General features: G+C 50.1%; 1 protein-coding gene across 17 annotated transcripts in view; it reads right to left on the bottom strand.

Moving 5' to 3' along the window:
• Positions 1–1,277: 1,277 nt before the first annotated feature.
• The window catches only part of Tsks (testis specific serine kinase substrate), a 29,572-nt gene continuing 10,550 nt past the window's right edge, over positions 1,278–20,299 (bottom strand). Inside the window, exons 1-11 of one of the 17 annotated variants that reach the window (XM_021167447.2) lie at positions 16,352–16,578; positions 15,807–16,029; positions 8,440–8,535; positions 8,192–8,275; positions 7,352–7,435; positions 6,477–6,763; positions 5,408–5,602; positions 4,845–5,018; positions 2,725–2,860; positions 1,594–1,718; positions 1,278–1,458 (exon numbers count right to left, since the gene is read on the bottom strand). In XM_021167447.2, coding sequence (XP_021023106.1) covers positions 1,302–1,458; positions 1,594–1,718; positions 2,725–2,860; positions 4,845–5,018; positions 5,408–5,602; positions 6,477–6,763; positions 7,352–7,435; positions 8,192–8,275; positions 8,440–8,535; positions 15,807–16,029; positions 16,352–16,521 — 1,731 coding nt within the window. In that variant the 5' untranslated portion in view covers positions 16,522–16,578 and the 3' untranslated portion in view covers positions 1,278–1,301. Of the gene's footprint in view, positions 1,459–1,561; positions 1,762–2,724; positions 2,861–4,844; positions 5,019–5,407; positions 5,603–6,476; positions 6,764–7,351; positions 7,463–8,191; positions 8,276–8,439; positions 8,536–15,806; positions 16,030–16,351; positions 16,579–20,299 lie in introns of those variants that run through there. The other 16 variants (XM_021167444.1, XM_021167445.2, XM_021167443.1 and 13 more) reach the window with 16 other exon arrangements.

The following is a 20,299-nucleotide window of genomic DNA, read 5'->3' on the forward strand; positions in this document are numbered from 1 at the left end:
CCCAGTTGTCCTCACCTTAACCACAGCCCGCACTACCACCTGAGCAGGCTCCATCCCAAACTCCCTGGCCAGACCTGATCAGTCAGCTTCTCACACTCAGGCACCCCATTCCTGTCACCCAACACCAAAGGTCCGTCAGACCATCTCCACACTGAGGTCTGGACAGCAATTCTATCCTGTGAGGAGAAAGGAGTGAGGCAGGGTGTCCTGTAGTTCAGGCAGGCTGCTCTGGAACTTCCTATGTAGCCGCACTCTTGATTCTCCTGTGTCTGCCTGGATGATGGAGTATACCACTGTATCCTACTATTGAAAATCAACTCAGAGGTAGGAGGATGCTGAGTTCCAGGCTAGCCTGGGCTACATAGCAAGGCCCAATCTCAAAGTGTGCTTGTGTGTGAACCGGTGGGGTAAGGGGATTGTCCCTTTAATCCCAGTATTGGGAGGCAGAGGCAGGGAGATCTCTGTAAGTTCAAGGCTAGCCTCACCTGGCCTCATGCAGTGAGTTCCAGGATAACTAGAGCTACATAATGAGAACCTGCCTCAAAACAAAACAGCCCAAAACCAGTAACAGAGCTTTACCCTCAACCGAATGCCTCTGAGGATTGCTGGGTCATTTTACCTGCCTCATTTGCAAAATGGGTGAAGGACTCTTCTAGGACTTGGGGACTGAGGGCCAGCAAAACTCCAGGACCCTCTGTCACACAGCCTCGGGGACATGGTCTCTTCCTCTTCTGCTCCTCCTTCCTCCTCCTCTTTGTTCTTTCCGTTCCCCCCTTCCCCTTCTCGCGGTTTAAAGTTTGTTTTTATATTTTATTTTATGTGGAAAGGTGTTTTGTGTGTGCTACATGCAGTGTACATGAAATGCCAGCAGAGGGCGTTAGATCCCCTGTAACTGAAGTTAGAGAATTGCCAGCAGCCACATGAAAGCTTGGAAAAGAACATGGGTCCATTGCAAGAACAGTAAGCGCTCTTAACCACGCACGGAGCCATCTCTCCAGCCCCTTTGTTCTTCTGAGGCAGGGTCTAATGAAGCGCAGGCTAGCTTAGGCTAGCTTAGGCTAGCTTAGGGTTCTTGTGTAGTCAAGTCTGGTGCATCTGCATCCTGGGTGACAACTTCAAGCTCAGCAAGTGCTCTCCGGTGGGAGCTGCATCTCTTTCCCATTTTGCTTTAGGGACAAGGTGTCACCATGTAACCCAGGCTATCCCAGAGCCCATGGAAATCCTCTTGTCTCGCATCCACACCTGACGAGTTGGCATCAAAAAGTATGGTTGTCAGAATTCATGCCAGCATGAGAGGCCATTTATTGTTCAGAGCCTGGACTCCCACGTTTCGGGGGAGCCCCTCCATTGCTTCCTCCCCCCATTGCCCCCGTGGACCCCTCAAGTGGCAGGTGGCTGAGTTGGTCGTGGAGGGAGCACATCTTCAAATGCATATAGTCCAAAGTGGCCACCTTCTCCCTGCAATGACAGCCAGCTGGGGATCAGTACTGTGGGGAGGCCCAGCCAGGATAGGGTGGGTGACAAGCAGGAGGAGGAGCCAGGCCCCATCCAGAGACCTCACCCTCCTCCCATGCCCTCCGCCTCCGTCCTCACTCCGGCTTCATCTTGTCCGTCAGCAGTAGGTTCTTGGCCCGAACGGCCTCGTCTTGGGCCAACCGAAGGGTGGAGCTCAGGGCCTCTGCCCTGACGTGTTTGGCCAAGGCCTGGCGCTCCAGCTCCTGGGGAGAGGAGTGCAGGCGCCGCTGGGCTTACTGGACTGGGCTGGGGGTGGAGGGGGATCTGGGTCGCGGAGGGCAAGGGGCAGGGTCCCACGGAGCCCGCATACCACCCAAAGTAACCCGTCAGGCCTTGACTTTGGGAATTACCCTGGGGAATCTTACAATTGACTGGTCTCCCCAACTGCATCTGGCAAGAAGCCTACCAATGTCCCTAGTGCACTGGCCTGTGTCCCAGCAGGCTGAAGCACATCTGAAGTCCCCTTAATGCCTGTGAATTTTCCTATATTGTGTTTATCCCAGCATCCTGTGGTGCCCTCCTGTATCCCATAATTCTCAAGACCCCGCATCTGTGACGGCAGCATCTGTCACAGGAATGGTCCCTACTGTTACAATGTTCTAAGTCTCACAGTTCACCAGGCCCCATGACTTTTTATGTACTAGTGGGGCTGCAGCTCACTACAGTTCATATCCCATCATCCCTAAGGCCACAAACCCATCATGCATGAACCTCCATAGCCCCCAGTGCAATGCAGCCCCAGGCCATGACCTCCCATGTATTCCTGGGCTGCTCAGTATAATTTGGATCCCATCATTCCATAGGCCAATAGCATGCACTTGCTCTCTATATCCCACAACGGATAAGTTCTAATAACTCTAGGGCTGTGGCTTGTGTTGGTGAGTCCCCCAGTCTAGCATCAAGGGTCCCTCTGAGTCCAGTGACCTCCCTGAAGGGCTACAGAAAATCAGGCCCATGTTCCATGAGCTATAGAGTAGAATCTGCCCCATATATCCCGTGATATCCCAGACCCAGTGTCTTATCATGCTTTGAACCAAAGTGTCACTCCAGGTTGCAGAGTGACTGAGCTACAACACAAGTTCTTTGTCCTGCCTGCACAGAGGCAAGGCCTGCCATTCCCATACAGGCCTCCCCTTCCTGCCACAGGCTCCCCAAACCCTGCAAAACACAAAAGTAACGTGGGTCATGGCAGCCCATGGTCCCTGGTACCAGAATCTTCTTGTGTAGCCTCTGGCAACTGGGGCAGGCAGGAGCCAGACCCTTCTGCTTCACCTCATCCACCAGCGGGGTCAGCGCGCGTTCCAGCAGCTGCTGCAGGGACTCCGTGGATAGCTGCTGCCCCTGGCTATGAAGGAGGGTCACCAGATGGAGGAGGCCTGGGTAGGCTCCATCTGGCTGGTTTTTATTATTTTTGTTTGTTGAGACAGGGTCTCTCTACATAGCCCTAGCTGTCCTGGAACTCATTATGTAGACCAGTCTGGAGTGGAAGTCACAGAGATACCCTGCCTCTGCTGGAATTAAAGGTATGAACAAAGCACCAGGCCCGGCCCTGTTTCTTTAGGTACCTGGTGAAACCATCCCACCAGGGATTATCTGCATCGTTAAGAGTTAAAGCTCCTTTAATCCCAGCACTCGGGAGGCAGAGGCAGACAGATTTCTGAGTTCGAGGCCAGCCTGGTCTACAAAGTGAGCTCCAGGACAGCCAGGGCTACACAGAGAAACCCTGTCTCAAAAACAAAACAAAAAACAAAAACCCAACAACAACAACAAAAAACGAGTTAAAGCTGACCCTATGTTGGACTGGAAACCCACTTTCAGCTCTTTCCACAAGACATCCAGTTCTCACTTTCTTTGTGTGTGTATGTGTGGAGAACAAAGGTTGGTAATGTCTTGCTCAATCGATTCCAACTTATATGCGTTTTTAAGATTTACCCATTTATTATGTACGCAAGGTTCTGCCTGCAGGTACACCTGCAGGTCAGAAGAGGGCACCAGATCCCATTCTAGATGGTCATTGAACCACTCTGTGGTGGCTGCCTGGAAATTGAACTCAGAACCTCTGGAAGAGCAGCCAGTGCTGGCATCTCTCGGACCTATTTTACTTTATTTTAATCTATGCATATGAGTGTGTGGATGTGTGGCTATGTGCCTGCAGAGCCCAGTGGAACTGGATTCCCCCAGAGCTGGAGTCACCTGATGTCTGTGCTGGAAATTGAACTCAGGACCTTTGGAAGTGTACTGTGAGCTCTTAACCACCTCAGCCAGCTCTCCAGCCTCTCGCGCTTCTAAAATATCTTCACAAAGATATTTTATCTTTGTGCGATGGAATGCCACCTGTGTACAGACGGGTGGTGTTGGTGGCAGTTGTGAACCACCATGTGTGGGAGCTGGGAATGGACCTGTGTCCTCTGGAAGAGCAGCCAGCCCTCTTAGCCACCGAGTCATCTCTCCAGCCCTCTCCACCACATTTTTAATTATTATTGTGTGAGAGAATGTGGGCACCTAAGTGTGGAGGCTGGAGGACAACTATCAGGAATGGATTCCCTCTCCTCCCACGCTGGGATACAGAGGTTGTAAGTTTGTCCGGCTGTCAGAATACTTTTATCCACTGAGCAAACTTTTTTTTTTTCTTTTTTTGGTTTTTTGAGACAGGGTTTCTCTGTATAGTCCTGGCTGTCCTGGAACTCACTTTGTAGACCAGGCTGGCCTTGAACTCAGAAATCCGCCTGCCTCTGCCTCCCGAGTGCTGGGATTAAAGGCGTGCGCCACCATGCCCAGCCTTCTACCTTATTTTTTAAGACAGTCTTTCTTAGCGGGGCGTGGTGGCGCACGCCTTCAATCCCAGCACTCGGGGGGCAGAGGCAGGTGGATTTCTGAGTTCAAGGCCACAAAGTGTGTTCCAGGAGAGCCAGGGCTATACAGAGAAACCCTGTCTCGAAAAGTCAACAAACAAACAACAACAACAACAAAAGAGTCTCTCTCTCTCTCTTTTTTTTTTGGACAGGAGTCCCTTGATTCAGCTAGACTGACCAGTACAAGCACTTTCCTAACTGAGCTACTCCCCTGTGCCCCTGGTGTTATGTTGCAGAGAATCCAGCCTTCCCACAGTGTGCTGGAAATGCACCAAGTCTCAAATACCAGTGCATCTAATCTTTGCTCTCCACAAGAAGCCAATTCTTACCATGTGGGAAGGGTGGAAAAGTTGTTCCCACAATGCAACCGGGCTCTCATTCTGCATCCCACAGGAATCCATCTCTCACAATGACACACAATGTGATCACACATGTCCTAAATGTGATCTGCAATGCAGGCATTACCCCTCCCCATACCTGGCACAGCGTGCACAGGGGCCTTGGGCAGACCGATCCAAGTTCAAGACATGGTCAGCTCCCCTCCGGGAGTTCTGAAGTTGCCGTCCCAGCTCCTCCAGAATGGGTTTTACTGGGCCCAGTGCCTCCAGTTCGCTCCTCAGTGAGGCGACAGACACTGCTGACCTCTCCACCCTGATGCAGGAGAACAACCAATGTGGATAACTTGCAATATTCAGTATTATCCCAGCACCTGAAAGTTCTCCTCTTAATACTATAAACCTGCCTGGCCTGGCTCGGATGGATCTGTCCATCTCCACTGGGGATAGAAGCCAGAGCTTCTGCTAGGCAAATGCTGAGCCACGCTCCCATTCCTTACCTGTGGATCTCAAGCAGGGATTCAGCTTCAAAGACAAGCGCTTAACCCATAGCAGGGGTGAGGCAGGGGCTCAGTTTGAGCCACACCGCCAGCCTCTCACTGGGTCACTTAGCCCACTGCTCAAGCCTTTCTCAACGATCCACCCTCCGATTACTTCCTCTTTCCCATGGAGTCCACATCCCTTCAGCACCTGCTGAGCCCTTACATAGTGCACAACTCATCTGCTCGTCCTCTCAGCTCCTGCAAGCCCCGAGCAGACTGTGCCTGTTCCCGCTGCGCCCGCTCCCACTGGCCCAGGAAGCCATCCAGACGGCCACCAAGGCCTCCCAGCAACCTCAGGGCCTCCTGCACTGCCCCCTCCTCCTGATGCCACCGGGCTGCCAGCGAGGACACCTCCCTCCTGCGAGGATCAGAAGGGAAGAAAGGGTTGGGTGTAGAGTTGACTATGCATGCTCTCGTCGACCTTGCCCCAAATAGATCACCAATTTTTTTTTTCTTTCCTTTTTTGTTTTGGGTTTTTTCGAGACAGGGTTTCTCTGTATAGCCTTGGCTGTCCTGGAACTCACTCTGTAAACCAGGCTGACCTCGAACTCAGAAATTCACCTGCCTCTGCTTCCCAAGTGCTGGGATTAAAGGCGTGGGACACCACTGCCCGGCATTGTTTTGTTTTTTAAGATAGGGTCTGTTGCCGGTTGGTAGTGAGTGACACCTTTAATCCTAGCCCTTGGGAGGCAGAGGCAGGCAGACCTCTGTGAGTTTGAGGGCCAGCCTGATCTACAGAGTGAGTTCCAGGACAGCCAGGGCTGCACAGAGAAATCCTGTCTCGAAAACAAACAAAAAAGACATTCTTGTTTATTGTAGTCCAGGTTGTGCTGGCATTCTTTATGTAGACTAGGCTGACATCGAACTCACAAAGATCCTTCAGCCTCTGTCTCCCAGTGCTGGTATTAAAAGAATGCACCACTTCGCGTCCCTCCGCCCTCAACCTTTCCTTTCCTTGAGTGTACGAGGTTAGCCCGGTACCATCTATGCTATCACCCAATCCTCATCTAGGTGCTGCTTCTGTGCCCACAAGTTTACCTCCCCTAAGCCCCGCCCACATCAAGCTCTTCCAATTCTCTCCCACCACTACCCCTCTAGGATTTATTCTGTCCCGCCCACCCAACCGCAAACAAACCCCGCCCACGCAGACTCCAAGCTCCTCCTAGCTCCCGCCCTTTGTTCCACCTACAGCCTGATCCACCCAATCTCCTCCAGTCCCGCCCACCGCCCACCTCAGCTCCTCCAAGCCGGTGGAGACCTTCTGCAACTCCTGCTCGCTCAGCGAGGGTCCCTCCCCTGTGCGGACTGCCATGCCCCAGCCACTGGAGGACAGGCCTCGCTGCCGCGGGGGCTCCTCGGGGCTGCCAGGAGGACCGGAGCAGCCCTGAATGGGAGTGGCAGGGCTCAGACCATGCCGGGAGAGGCCAGCCTCCAGTTTTTGCTCCAACTCCTGTAACTCGGCCTCCTGTCTCCGGGGCGTCTCATCCTGAAGTTGCTGCTGGAGGTATCTTAGCTTCTCCTGGGCAAGGGAGGACAACGAATCAAGGTGTTCGGCACCTTACCACCTGCAGCTAACTACACCCCATGGATCCCCGAGACTGCAAAGTAGTGTAGAGAGAGGATAGTTGGGAAGTACGCGTGCAGTGTAACTGAACTCCTGCTTGTCTGTAGGAGAGGAGATGACATTTACTCTGTAGCGGCAGGCAACCTATCACTCCCTTCTCCTGCCCTGCCTGCCTAAAATCAGCCCCTGCCTCTTAGGGACCGCGACGAGCTTTCTCCGCGTTCCGTTGGAAAGTGAGCTAGCAGCAAGTCTTCATTTTAGACTAGACCCGGCCTACCCAGTCGTTTCAGGCTACACCCTTGCACAACTAAGCTTCCTCAGGCTCCACCCCGGTCCCACCCAGCAAGCCCTTTTGGCTCCTCCCGTGGGCCCCTCCTTCCCCTGATAGCCAACTCCTTCAGCCAGGTCCCAAACCCTCCTCAGTTCACTGAAGGCTCTGGAACCTCTACACCCCTGTCCTTCTCCACCATAGCTTCTCCAACCTCCATCCCGAGACTCCACCCAAACTTCTTACTAGCTTGGGACCCCTCCACACCCTCGTACCTCCAGCAAGGCAGAGTTCTGCTTCAGGACATTGGTTTTGATTTCAGCGTCTTCCACTGAACGGGTCACCTTGCGGCAGTTCTCCTGGGTCAGGACATCAGGGCGGGGGCCCTGCCTTCCCATTCCGGTTCTGCCCCCCACCTTCAGCCTCTTTTTTTGCATCGCACCTGCCCTATGAAGGACGCACCCACTTCCCAACCAAGCTTCCTTCCTAACCAAGCCCGTCCTGCAGTACCCCTTTGACCATCCCGCTTCTCCTGTGCTCTCTTTGTTTTAAATTTTAAAATTCAATAGATTTTTTTTTTTTTTTTGAAAACGTCTTATGAGCCGAGCCGGGAAGTGATGGTGGCGGTGGCGCGCACACCTTTAATCCCAGCACTTGGGAAGCAGACGCAGGCGGATTTCTGAATTTGAGACCAGCTTGGTCTCCAGAGTTAGTTCCAGGACAGTCAGGGTTATAAAGAGAAACCCTGTCTTGAAAAAAAAATCTTATATGTATGGGTATTTTGCCTGTGTATATGAATATACATATGTATATGTGCAACAGCACAGGCAGTGTCCATGAAGGCCAGAAGAGAATGACATTTTTTGATAGCCATGAAAGGGTCTCATGTACCCCGGCTTCCAACTCGTTATATAACTGAAAAGAATCTTGTACTTCCAAGTTTTGAGATCAGAGGTGTGCTACCACACTCAAGCCTAATACCATGCTAGGACTGAACCTGGGGTTTCCTGAATGCTAGGCAAGCCCTCTGCCCACTGAGCCACATCCCAAGCACTCCGCGGTCCCCGCTTCTCTCATCACTTTCTCCCCAAGCCATTCCTTCCACAGCGGCTCACCTTCAACTGACTGCAGTACCCCTCCAACTCTTCTGCCTCCTGCCGTCTTCTTTCCAGATTCTCACTCAGCACAGAGCACTCGCTCTTGACCATGGAAGGGAGACAGGGTTACACAAAGGCGGGGTTAAAGCTTATGTGGGGAGCAGGCTCTTAGCTTCCCGAGGACTGGGCAGAATGGAGAAAGGTGGCTCCAAAGACGGGAACTTAGTTCTGGAGGAAGAGGCCACAAGGATCCTCAAGTATCGTACCTGCAGAGTCTGAACGTGCTGATTCACCCGCGTGGTCTTTTCCTTCAAGCTGGTGATGGAGTCTTTGGCACGTACCAATCCACTGTTGACCCCACTCTGAACGGAAGACATGTATATAGTTCAATACCAAGAAAATTCTAGAGGCAGCAAGGGTGTGTTTTCAGTTTGGTTTTGCTCTGAATGGGCATGGGGCTTTGGGCAAAGGGTGACATCCTTGAATTGAGTTCCCTTGTTTGGTAAAGCTAGAAGTAGACTAATATTCTTCACAGTGTGCTAGGCAAGAGGGAAGACAGTTTCAGAAAAATGCCTAGAATCCCCCAATTGGAGGAGAGGATGTAGCTCAGTGGTAGAGACACTGCCTAGAACACCCCAGTGAGGGGCTGGGGTGTGACTCAGTGACAGACTGCACAAGACCACGGATTCCAGCCACAAATGTGTACCCATAAAATCCCTCCTTTTCTGTCTCCCCACTCTCTGAAGTATAAAACTGACAACATCTTGGATCATCAGATAGAGACCATGAGATCTCACCATGTAGCTGTGGCTGGCCTGGAACCCATTGAGTTCAGTGTGCCTCTACCTCCTCAGTGCTAGGATTAAAGGCTGCTGCCACCACGCCTGCTTCCTGTGCTCAGTTGTTACCAGCTGTTCAGAGACTAGGCAGCGGCTTGTACCCTGTGCACTCTTCTCTGCCTTTGTGCTACAGCAGTGAGACTTGTTACATAACCACTGGCATTTATCCTTGTTTCTCAGTGAGATGAAGACTTTAAATTAGAGTGCCTCTGCAGCTAGCTGAGCCCATGTGGCCGTGATGGGCGGGCGGGCAATGTGGATGGGCGGTATGGTGTGGACACTGCATGGTGTGTTGAAAGGACAGGCACGGCTTCCTCCCCTTCCTCTTCCTCCTGTTCCTCAGCTTCAGGTTCCTTTTCCCCGTCCCCTTTCTCTCCTGATTTTTATCTTTACTTTCTTTCTCTCTTAATTTTTAATAGCCTGACTAACCCAGGCTATGCATTCATGAAATGATGGACTGACCAGTCCTGGAGATGCCCCCACCTCAGCTCCTTAGGTATTGGCATCACTGACAAGAGCTCTGCACCCGCTCTGTTCTCCCTACCTTCTGAGACAGTCTTACCCCATCTGTGGTGGCACACACCTTTAATCCCAGCACTCCTGAAGCAGAGGCAGGTGGACCTCTCTGAGGACAGCCTGGTCTATAGAGTGAGTTCCAGGACTGCCAGAACTACACATAGAGACTCTACCCTGTCTTTAAAAACAAAAACAAGGGCTTGAGAGAGATGGCTCAAAAGCTAAAAGTATCAGCTCCTCTTCCAGAGGTCCTGAGTTCAATTCCCATCCAAAAGTGGCTCATAACCTTTTATAATGGGCTCCGGTATCCTCTTCCGGCATGAAGACAGACAGGCAGAACACTATAGACCTTATAAATAAATCTTTGTTTTGTTTTGTTTTGAGACAGGGTTTCTCTGTATAGCCCTGGCTGTCCTGGACTCATTCTGTAGACCAGGCTGGCCTCAAACTCAGAAATCTGCTTGCCTCTGCCTCCCGAGTGCTGGGATCAAAGGTGTGCGCCACCACCACCCAGCTAAATAAATCTTTTTAAAAAGAGAAAGAAAAAGAAAAACCAAAACAAAACTATCATAATTTAAAACAAGCTTCCTTGACTGTAAAATGAAGAAAATACATTTCTTTCGTCATTACTGTGAACATATATTGTTCTAAGGTCTGTCAATGTGCCTAAGGCTAGGCATGTGGCACACACCTTTAATCCCAGAACTCAGGAGGCAGAGGCAGGTGGATCTCTGTGAACTAGAGGCTAGCCTGGTCTACAGAGTGAGCTCCAGGGCTTCCAAAGCTACACATTGAGATCTTTTGGCGGGGACAAGGGAGTGTTCAGACAGGGTTTCTCTGTGTAACCCCCTGGCTGTCCTGGAACTTGCTCTACAGACAGACTGGCCTCGAGCTCAGAGATCTGCCTGCCTCTGCCTTCTGAGTGCTGTAGTCAGAGGTTTACACCACTACTGCCCAGCTATGAGAATTTAAGGATGTAATGGGCCAGGTATGGAGGCACACATCTGTTGTCCTAGCATCTGGGAGGCTGAGGTAGATAAAGCTCTGAGGAGACATGCTGGCAGCAATGTCATGAGCATCTGTTTAAGGAGAAGCAGCCTGTATGGCTAGGAGCCCAGATCTCTACTCAGAAGAAAGAAAGGAATTGAGGCACTCACTGGGACAATGTCTTTGTGGGGCATCTTCCAACCCTAGTCAAGCCATCAGAAGAATCCAGCCCTGGTCAAAACATTGACCACACTGATCCCATCAGACAAGTGTAGCCCTAAGCCTAATATCACTGCATGAACCTCTCGCCAGAAGCCCACAGTCCTCACAGAAGTGACTGCACCCTATATCCATGGATGCAATGTCTACAGCAGTTTCATCCCACCCAAAGGTTAAGTCCTGGATGAAGTGCCAACCATCTTCTTGCCCCATCTGAGGACTATGGCTTAGGACAAAATATTAACACACCCTAGTCTCTTCAGAGGACCATAGCCCTGGCAGAAATGTTGGCTGAGCCCTCATCATGGCCCTATGCCAGAATCTTCCAATCTACTCATTCCCGGATGGTCTAAGTGTCAGAACAACTTTCAAAGCATTAGATAAAATGCAAACTGTCTTTCTGAACTGGAGACTGGGGAGTCTTCCATAGGGGGCTCTTCGGGAGACTTAGAATGTTCATCCTGGGTCAGCTCATTTCACTCCCTGTGTGACCTCAGGAAGAGCATCTCAGCCAGCTGTACCTCAGTTTCCCTTCCTGTGCAATATAGGTATGACTAGTAGCCACCATTACAGAATGACCGATTCAAATGACATGGGTCAAAACTTGGGAAGGGGTACTCAGTATCCCTGGAGGGGAGAGGGGATGAGAGGCTGGCAAGCTAAAGTGTTCCAGGCAGGTGAGGACGCCAGGCTCTGCCATCAGCCACTGCCATGCTCAACCACCCCTGGCAGCGAGATTCCCTGCCTGAGGCTAGATAGCTGTGATCGTAAGGCTGGCCATATGGCTGGATCTATAGCCACAGGGTGATCAGTATCTAGATTGGTAAACCCAGCAGGATGATCAGAAGTTCAAGGCAAACTTCGGGTATGTAGTGAGTCTGAGGGCTATAGCCCAGTTGGAGTGCTCACTGCCCCCGAGCACACGCAAGGGCCTGGGTTCCATCCCCAGCCTCATACAGACCTGGTGTGGCCAGTGCACATGGTGGCAGCAGCTGGATCAGGAGTTCAAGGTAGTCCTTGGCTACAAAGAGTTTGAAACCAACCTAGGATGCATGAGGCTCTGTCTGAAAAAATAAATCAAGGACCACAATACAGCAAAAGTGGCAATGGCGGCACATGCCTGTGGCTCCGGCGCATAGGAGACTGAGCAGAGAGGACCGTGTGCATTCCAGGCCAGTCTGGTCTCTATACTGAGATCTCTACCCCAAAATAAAGTAATGAAGATGGCATAGGGTATCCAGGAAGGACTAAGGAGCCACCACAGAATGGGATAAGTGTGTCAGTGTATCCTTAGCAGGAGAGACCCTGAGGGTGACATCTGTCATTCATCTCGTGACCACCCAACACCACCACCATATCCTCACAGCATTTCTGCCTCCAGGGAAGTTGGGAGTAAACACTGACGATGACCAACGATGACTGTTCACCATGACCCTCTGGGGCTCTGCTGTCTGTCTCTCTGGGTCTTGGTCTCTGTCCTCCTATCTCTCTCAGAATCTATCATTCTTTCTCTCTCTCTCTCTCTCTCTCTCTCTCTCTCTCTCTCTCTCTCTCTCTCTCTCTCTCTCTCTCTCCCTCTCCCTCTCCCTCTCCTCTTTGCAGTTCGCTTGCATACTGAGCACCTCCCTCATCACTCCACCCCAACTCCTAATGTGGTCACAGGTTCCATGTCAGAGAGGAAGCTGCAGTAAGATGCTTGAGGCCCACGCATGGTCACAAAGCTTCCATCCTTAGAGCCTTAAAATCCCACGGCCCAGAGCTGTTTGGATGTCACCAGTCCTTAGGACACATGCCCATAGAACCACTGGAAGGCACTGGGGTGGGGGTGGAGGGAGGGCTAAGTCTATCTCAGGACTGGTTTCCCATCCAGCACTAGCCCCATCCCTTCTGGCCTCCTGCCTCCTCTCCCCTGCATATACTGCCCTCCCGTTCTAAAAGAGGGAAGAAAGGAGTTTTCTTTGGTACCAAACCCAGCAGCCTTCTAATCTAGCCTCTGGCTCTTAACGAGCACTCCACAGCCTTTTGATCTTGGGAATGACTCTGCCTTCTGTCACTTGGTTAATTTTCTCTTCATTTTTAAACTGGGTCAATATACCAACTCCCTTATAGATGGTCTAAAAGGGGGAAGTGAGGTCACTGGATATAGCACACAGTAGGACAGCAGTAAATGGGTTGCTTCTCCCTTCCCTACTGAATCCACAATGGCTCCCTATGGCCCTTGGGACAATACCCATGTTTTGTAGCCTGTGTGGGTACTGTCTTGTTGTCCCTCCAGCCCCCATTTTCCCCATATGCCACAGCCCTGTCTCTTCGTTCCCAGACTCTTTTCAGCCCTGTCTCTTTGCACATGCTGTTCCTGGTAGCCGCAATACCTTGCCCTGTTTTTCTGCATGGAGAATACATTATTTCAACTTCAAGGTCCAGCCTGTGTGTTCTCTTTTCTGCAAAGCCACTTGGACTATTTTCAGGGTTGTTCAGTGTCCTGAACTGTCCCAGCCAGTGCAGGCTGTCACCACACTGACCTTCTGTGTGTGTGACAGAAGCTCAGCTGCTTCTGCTACAAAAAGCTCTGTGACCTTGCTTTTGCTACCTAACTTCTCTGGGCCACCACAGCATCACCAACAGAGAAACGAGGCTCAATACTGACAGAAATAACACTACTGCTCATAGTACTTGGGGCTGTTGGCCGGCTGCCATACCACGGCTCCGACATAAGTAGACTTACCTTCCTCCTAAGGATAATCTCTGGAGATGGGTCTCTAGCTTTCTGTCTTGGAATCTGCTATTTCCTACACCCTATGTCATTATTAAAGCAATATACACAAGTCCCTCACAGTGGGGCATGTTCTCTGCTCTCCAAGACTCACAGACCATGACTGAATTGCTAACAGATTCTGCTTTAGATATTTTTAAAATACAAGGTCTGTGTAGCCCAGGCTAGCCTCCAAGTTACAAAGATCAGCCTGGTTTTGCCTCCCAAATGCCGGGATTCAAGGTTTGCGACACCATGCCTGGCATTTATATATTTTCTTCATTTATTTATCATCTCAGCACCTAGATGCCAGAGCTTGTGTGTGTGGAGACCAGAGGGCTCCTTGAAAGAGTTGGTTCTCTTTACTGTGTGGATTTCTGGGATTGAACTCAGGCTGTCAAGCCTGGAAGCACACACTGAACTATCACACTGGTCCTTCTATCTCAAACAATGACATCATCTTGTCCTGGTCACCTTCACAAGAGGACTTCCCAATCTCCCAGGTCAGGCCTTCTTGTGCCCCAACCCCAGCAAGATAGGCTGAGGCTTTTGGACCTTAGATAGATGTAGCCTGTGACCCTGTTCAGTAAGGCAGAAGCTATAGAAAGCAGATCTGGGGTGATGAGAGGGCTTGAGTCTGACCCCAGATCCAGTCAATGAAGGGGAGCGTCACTAAGTTGCCCTCTGGTCTTCTCATTTGTACTGTAGCATACATGTGCCCCACCTCACACAAAAACATAAATGTAACTTGAAAAGAGAAAAGGCTCAGTAGCTAAGACAGTGGCTGCTTTTGTAGAGGACGAGGTTTGGTTCCCAGAATCCACTTAGCAGCTCAAAATCATCTGTAACTCCAGTTTCAGGACAATCTGACACCCTCTTCTGGTCTCCCTGGGCAACAGACACACATACAGTGCTCTTACATGCATGCAGGCAGAACATTCATACACATACATTTTTTTTATTTTTTTTTTTTAATTCCAACACAGGCTGGATGGTGGTGGCACACGCCTTTAATCCCAGCACTTGGGAGGCAGAGACAGCCAGATTTCTGAGTTCAAGGCTAACCTGGTCTCCAAAGTGAGTTCCAGGACAGCCAGGGCTACACAGAGAGACCCTGTCTTGAAAAAACAAAAAAAACAAACAAAAAACCCAAAACAAAACAAAAAACAGCTGGCCCAGCAGGTAAAGGGTGAAGCCCCAAGCCGGAGGACCAGAGTTCTGTCCTTGGGCTCCACATCACGGAAGGAAAGCTCCTACTTAGCCAAGTCATCCTCTGATCTCCACAAGTGCATTATGGGGCATGCCCCACCCCCAAAGAGTCAGTTCGGGAAAACAGAGAAAAAGCTTTCTTAGCAACCTTGATCGAGAGAACCTAAGAGCCACCAGAATGGGATCTACGGCTGATTGGATGACATTTCACTAGGATTCTCCCCTGGTAAGGCAATACTCACACTTGAGTGGATCTTGTTTTCCCTCTGAGCACCCCTCCTCCTAACCGGCGTGGTTAAAGTCTGTATTAAATGTTCTTAATGAAACCTCTCGCTCAGCCGTATAAACCCACTAGTTCCAATTCTTCTTCTTCTTCTTTTTTTTTTTTTCCTACACAGAAGCCTCAAACCTCAGTTTGGCCTGAGTCAGGTCCCTGGGAGACTGAGATAATTAGTATGCTGCTGCATGTCTTTAATTCCAGCCAGTGGCAGAGACAGGAGGATCTCTGTGAGTTCTAGGCCAGTCTGGTCTACAGAGAGAATTCCAGACCAACCAGAGCTACATAGTAAGACCCTGCCTCAAAAACAAAGTCAACAACAAAAGTAAGGCCTCAAGCAGCTGAGGTGACAGGTTGGAGTTGTCCCTACTCCTGACATCTCATCTTAGGCTTTCGGGGGAATATTTATCAATGATCAAGCTGGGGGTGTGCATTCAGGCCTCTCATCCCAGCTACTTGGAAGGCTGAGGCAGGAGGCCTGCAAATTCAAGGCTGGACTGCACTAAGGAGTAAGACCCTGTCTAAAGATAAAGGACAAGCTTGGCGTGGCACAGTTGCCTAGAACCCTCCAGTGAGGGCCTGGGGCCATGGCCCAGTGTGTTCTCTCTAGTGTTCTTTAGGATGAAACCGAGGGCTTGCATTGGCTAGCCAAGTGCTCAACCTCTGAGCTATACCCTCACCCCCAGGAGACCATTCCTGATAGATACCGTTATTAAAGCCTGTCTTCTGGTCTCAGGGACTATAACTTCTCCTTCTAAAGTAGATTGACTCCCCTCCTCCGATCTGCCTACCTTCACTGAGTAGACTGTGGCCCACCCCATGTCAGCTGCTCACCAGTAGTTCTGTGATGTCAGGGTCCTCTGGAGCCCAGGGTGTTGTAGGGGAAGCAGGTGGCCCTGGCAGTGCCAGTGGACCACTGTCCTCTGTAGTCGAGTCTGTGCCCGAGGAGTCGGGCTCCACGGCAGCCAGGTTGAGCAAGGACACGTTGGTGCAGGCAGAGGACCGCTTGAGGTTCAGGCACCAGTGCATCGGCTCATGGGACATCCGGGGCTCCACCCTGCAGATGACCCAGGAGACAGTGGGAATGGGGGACCAGAGGGGCGGGCCTTATGTCCTCAACACAGCTCCTGCACCCTCTGAAGCCATTGACCTCCTGCTTCCTTGATTCATTTACCTACCTTTTCCCTGTTGCCTTCCAGCCTCGCCCCCACCCCCACCCCCTGCCTGATTCCTTCCATCACTTCTCCTGACTCTCCCTTCAACCCCCCACCTTTTTTCCCTACCGCCTCTGTAATGCCCTCTTCTTCGTCCCTTCTTGCCCTAAGCATACATGCTTTGCTGTAGGCCATGTTGTCACCAACAGGATGCAGGAAACCCACCCATGGAAGGACACAGCCTTCTTTTTCTTCGTTATCCCTTTGGCAGGGCTGGTCACCCCCCCGGGAGCCTCCGGGACCAGCTGGGCGCGGCTCTCTACCCCCGCAGGTGGGTCCCCCGCTTCGTGGATCTCTTTGGATTGCCAGATTGTCTTCACCACCACGCTTGCCATGGCGCGGGGGGCCTGCTCCCAGGGGGAGACTCACCATCTACTCTGCCCTCCCCCCGGCGCTCAGGGTCCCCTAGCTCCTGGCCTGGGTCACAAAGGGCCTAACCACTGGGTCACAGAGAGGGGTAAGGGGGAGAATAGGTGCTGGCTTGGCTGTCCCCTGTAGACCTCAGTGGACTCTTCCGGACCTGGCTTTGATTGTACAGCTCCCTCATTCCAGTCTAGAGCACACAGTAGACTGGGTTCTAACCCTGCAGCCAGCTCTGGGATCTAGTCCCAGGTCATCTATCTTGCTTCGTGCCTTGCCTAGGATCTGAGAGATAGAATGGGATCATTTCCAAGCCCTTCCCTGAAGGACTTAGTGCTCTGTGAGCATCTGGGAAGCAGAGTTGAGAAGAGAGACACTCAAAAAAATCCCAGCATCAGCCATGCCACAGGGAGAGTCAGGAGAAATCACGGCAATATGTCCTCACAGCTTCTCAACACGTGGTTGGGATTTAGCCTTCAGACTGTGTGTGAACTTTACTCTTTTTGTTTTTTTTTTTGTTTTTTGTTTTTGTTTTTTTTTGGCTTTTTGAGACAGGGTTTCTCTGTGTAGCCCTGGCTGTCCTGGAACTCACTTTGTAGACCAGGCTGGCTTTGAACTCAGAAATCCGCCTACCTCTGCCTCCCAAGTGCTGGGATTAAAGGTGTGCACAACAGCACCCAGTGATTTTACCTATTAAGAGAAGACTCCAGCGTCCTGTATCAGTGGCTCCGTGCTGGTGAAATGGCTCAGTGGGTAAGAGCACCCGACTGCTCTTCCGAAGGTCCAGAGTTCAATTTCCAGCAACCACATGGTGGCTCACAACCATCTGTAAGGAGATCTAGCGCCCTCTTCTGGAGTGTCTGAAGACAGCTACAGTGTACTTACATATAATAAATAAATAAATCTTTAAAAAAAAAAAAAAAGAGTACTTGCTGCTCTTCTAGAATGCAATCCCCAGTCTCAAATGACAGCTCACAAACATCTATAACTCTAGTCACAGAGTATTTGGGACTCTGATGACCTCCTCTGGCCTCTAAGAGCACCAGGCATTCAAGGTGGTTCACAGACATATATGCAAGCCAAACATATACATGAAACAAAAATAATGAAATCTCAAAAAAAAAAAATAGCTGGGTGGTAGTGGTACATGCCTTTAGTCCCAGCACTCAGAGACAGAAGCAGGTAGATCTCCCAGTTCAAAGCCAGCCTGGTCTATGGAGTGAGTTCCAGGACAGCCAGAGCTATGCAGAGTATAATCCTGTCTCAAAAACCCAGAAAACCGTGCTGGGCGTGGTGGTGCATGCCTTTAATCCCAGCACTCGGGAGGCAGAGGCAGGTGGATTTCTGAGTTCGAGGCCAGCCTGGTCTACAAAGTGAGTTCCAGGACAGCCAGGGCTACACAGAGAAACCCTGTCTCGAAAAACAAAACAAAACAAAACAAAACAAAACAAAAAAAACCAACCAACCAAACAAACAAACAAAAAAAACCCCCAGAAAACCCAAGAAACGAGGTGGGGGAGAGAATGAATATCTAGGGCCAGGAGATTGCGCAGTGTGTAGAGGTGCCTACCAGCAAGCCTGCCACGCTGCGTTCAATCTCCCTGGACCCACATTTCAAAGAGAAAAGCTAAACATTGTGATGTGTTTGTATTCCCAGGACTAGGGAGGTACATTTGGGCAGGTCCCTGGGGTTTGCTGCTCAAATCAGGGAGCAAACAAACAATGACGAAAACCACAGAGCATGTATGTGTACACACACAGCAATACTGGTATCTTAGGCCTACAGCCCCATACTTGGGAGATGGAGTCAGGAAGAGCAAGAGTTTAAGGTTGGCCCTGGCCATACAGCAAGTCTGGGTCCAGTCTGAGCTCCACAAGATCAACTCTCAAAAACAAAAATGGAAGCCAATCTGGTTTATAAAGTTCAAGAGTGGCCTCAGCTTTGTTGAGTTCCAGCCTAGCACAGGCTGAGTTAAACCTCATATCAAATGAACAAAAAGCTCAGAAAGGCTGCAGCTGAGGCTCAGCTGACAGAGTCCCTGCTCAGGCTCTTCCAGGAAGCTCTGGGTTCCATCTCAGCACTGGCAGACGGAGGCAGGAAGACAGTGAGTTCAAGGTCATCCTCAGCTACATAGAGAGCTTGAGGCCAACCTGGGTTTCATGGAACAAAGTTTTTGAGAGGATAATATTTGAGGATTAAATAAAGTGTATAGATGGTCCTTGTGACATCTAGCTTTTAAATTAAATTATTTTATGCATGGGTGTTTTTCCTGCATGTACCTCTGTGCACAGCATGTGTGCCTAGTGCCTGGGGAGGCCAGAGCAAGGTGTCAGATACCCTGGGACTGGAGCTGCAGATAGGTGTGAGCTGCTATGTGGGTTCTGAGAATCAAACCCCAGTCCTCTGGAAAGGCAGTCAGTGCCCTTAACAACTGAAAAATCTCTCCAGCCAGGATACTTGATTTTTTTTTTTTTTCGAGACAGGGTTTCTCTGTGTAGCCCTGGCTGTCCTGGCACTCACTTTGTAGACCAGGCTGGCCTCGAACTCAGAAATTCGCCTGCCTCTGCCTCCCGAGTGCTGGGATTAAAGGCGTGCGCCACCACGCCCGGCTTGATTTTTAAGACAGACTCTCACTATGTAGTATCTTGGTTGGCCACAGAGATATCTCTCTGTACTCATATAAATGAAATAAGTAAATCTTAAAAGAAGAAAAAATATCCATTCCTTCCTGCTGTGCTGTTTCCTCCACAGCATTTGGAATCAAGTTTCCCACTCTGCCTTGCCCCATGTCTGGCTGCCACTTGTAGCTGTCTACGTTGTGGGCTCTTCAACCCCCTAACACTATATAAGAGAGAAAAAAGGATAGAGAAAGAAAAGAGACCCCTGAATAAAGTCAAGGGTAGGAAAGGGGGTGACATTTTCTTTAGACTACATCCTACTGATTAGTGGCATCGAGTTTCTTGGGGCAAGTTTGATCTTCACCATCAGGACATCTAACTTTTTCTTCTTGTTGTTTCTTCTATCCGCACAACTACTTAACAAACAAGGAACAACAACAACCAACCAACAACTCACTTTGCCTCTTGGGGACCTAGCATTGATAAATCTCTTAAAAAAAAAACAACAAAACACCCAGAATTCCAAACATCATGCAATTGAAAAATTTGCAGCTAGCAAAATCATGCCCCTGCTAGAGCACAAAGCTAATCATAGCTGCTGGGGACAGTCTGAAGAGGCCCCGTATCCATGGGACTGGTGAGATGGCTCAGCGATTAAGATTGCCGACTGCTCTTCCAAAGGTCCTGAGTTCAAATCCCAGCAACCACATGGTGGCTCACAACCACCTGTAATGAGATCTGACGCCCTCTTCTGGCGAGTCTGAAGACAGCTACAATGTACTCACATATAATAAATAAATAAATAAATAAATAAATAAATAAATAAATAAATACATTTTAAAAAATTGTTTTTTTGTTTGTTTGTTTGTTTGTTTGTTTTTGAGACAGGGTTTCTCTGTATAGCCCTGGCTGTCCTGGAACTCACTTTGTAGATCAAACTGGCCTCGAACTCAGAAATCTGCCTGCCTCTGTCTCCCGAGTGCTGGGATTAAAGGCGTGTGCCACCATGCCCGGCTTTTAAATTGTTAAAAACAAAAACATATTTTTAGATTTTTTTTCTTATTCACTTTATATCCAGCTCACTGTCCCACTCCTCACCACAGGCTTGCTTTTTTTTTTTTTTTCAAAATTAGT

Source organism: Mus caroli, unplaced genomic scaffold, assembly GCF_978045245.1.
Source record: "Mus caroli unplaced genomic scaffold, Mus_caroli_1 scaffold_8, whole genome shotgun sequence".
Lineage (NCBI taxonomy): Eukaryota > Metazoa > Chordata > Mammalia > Rodentia > Muridae > Mus > Mus caroli.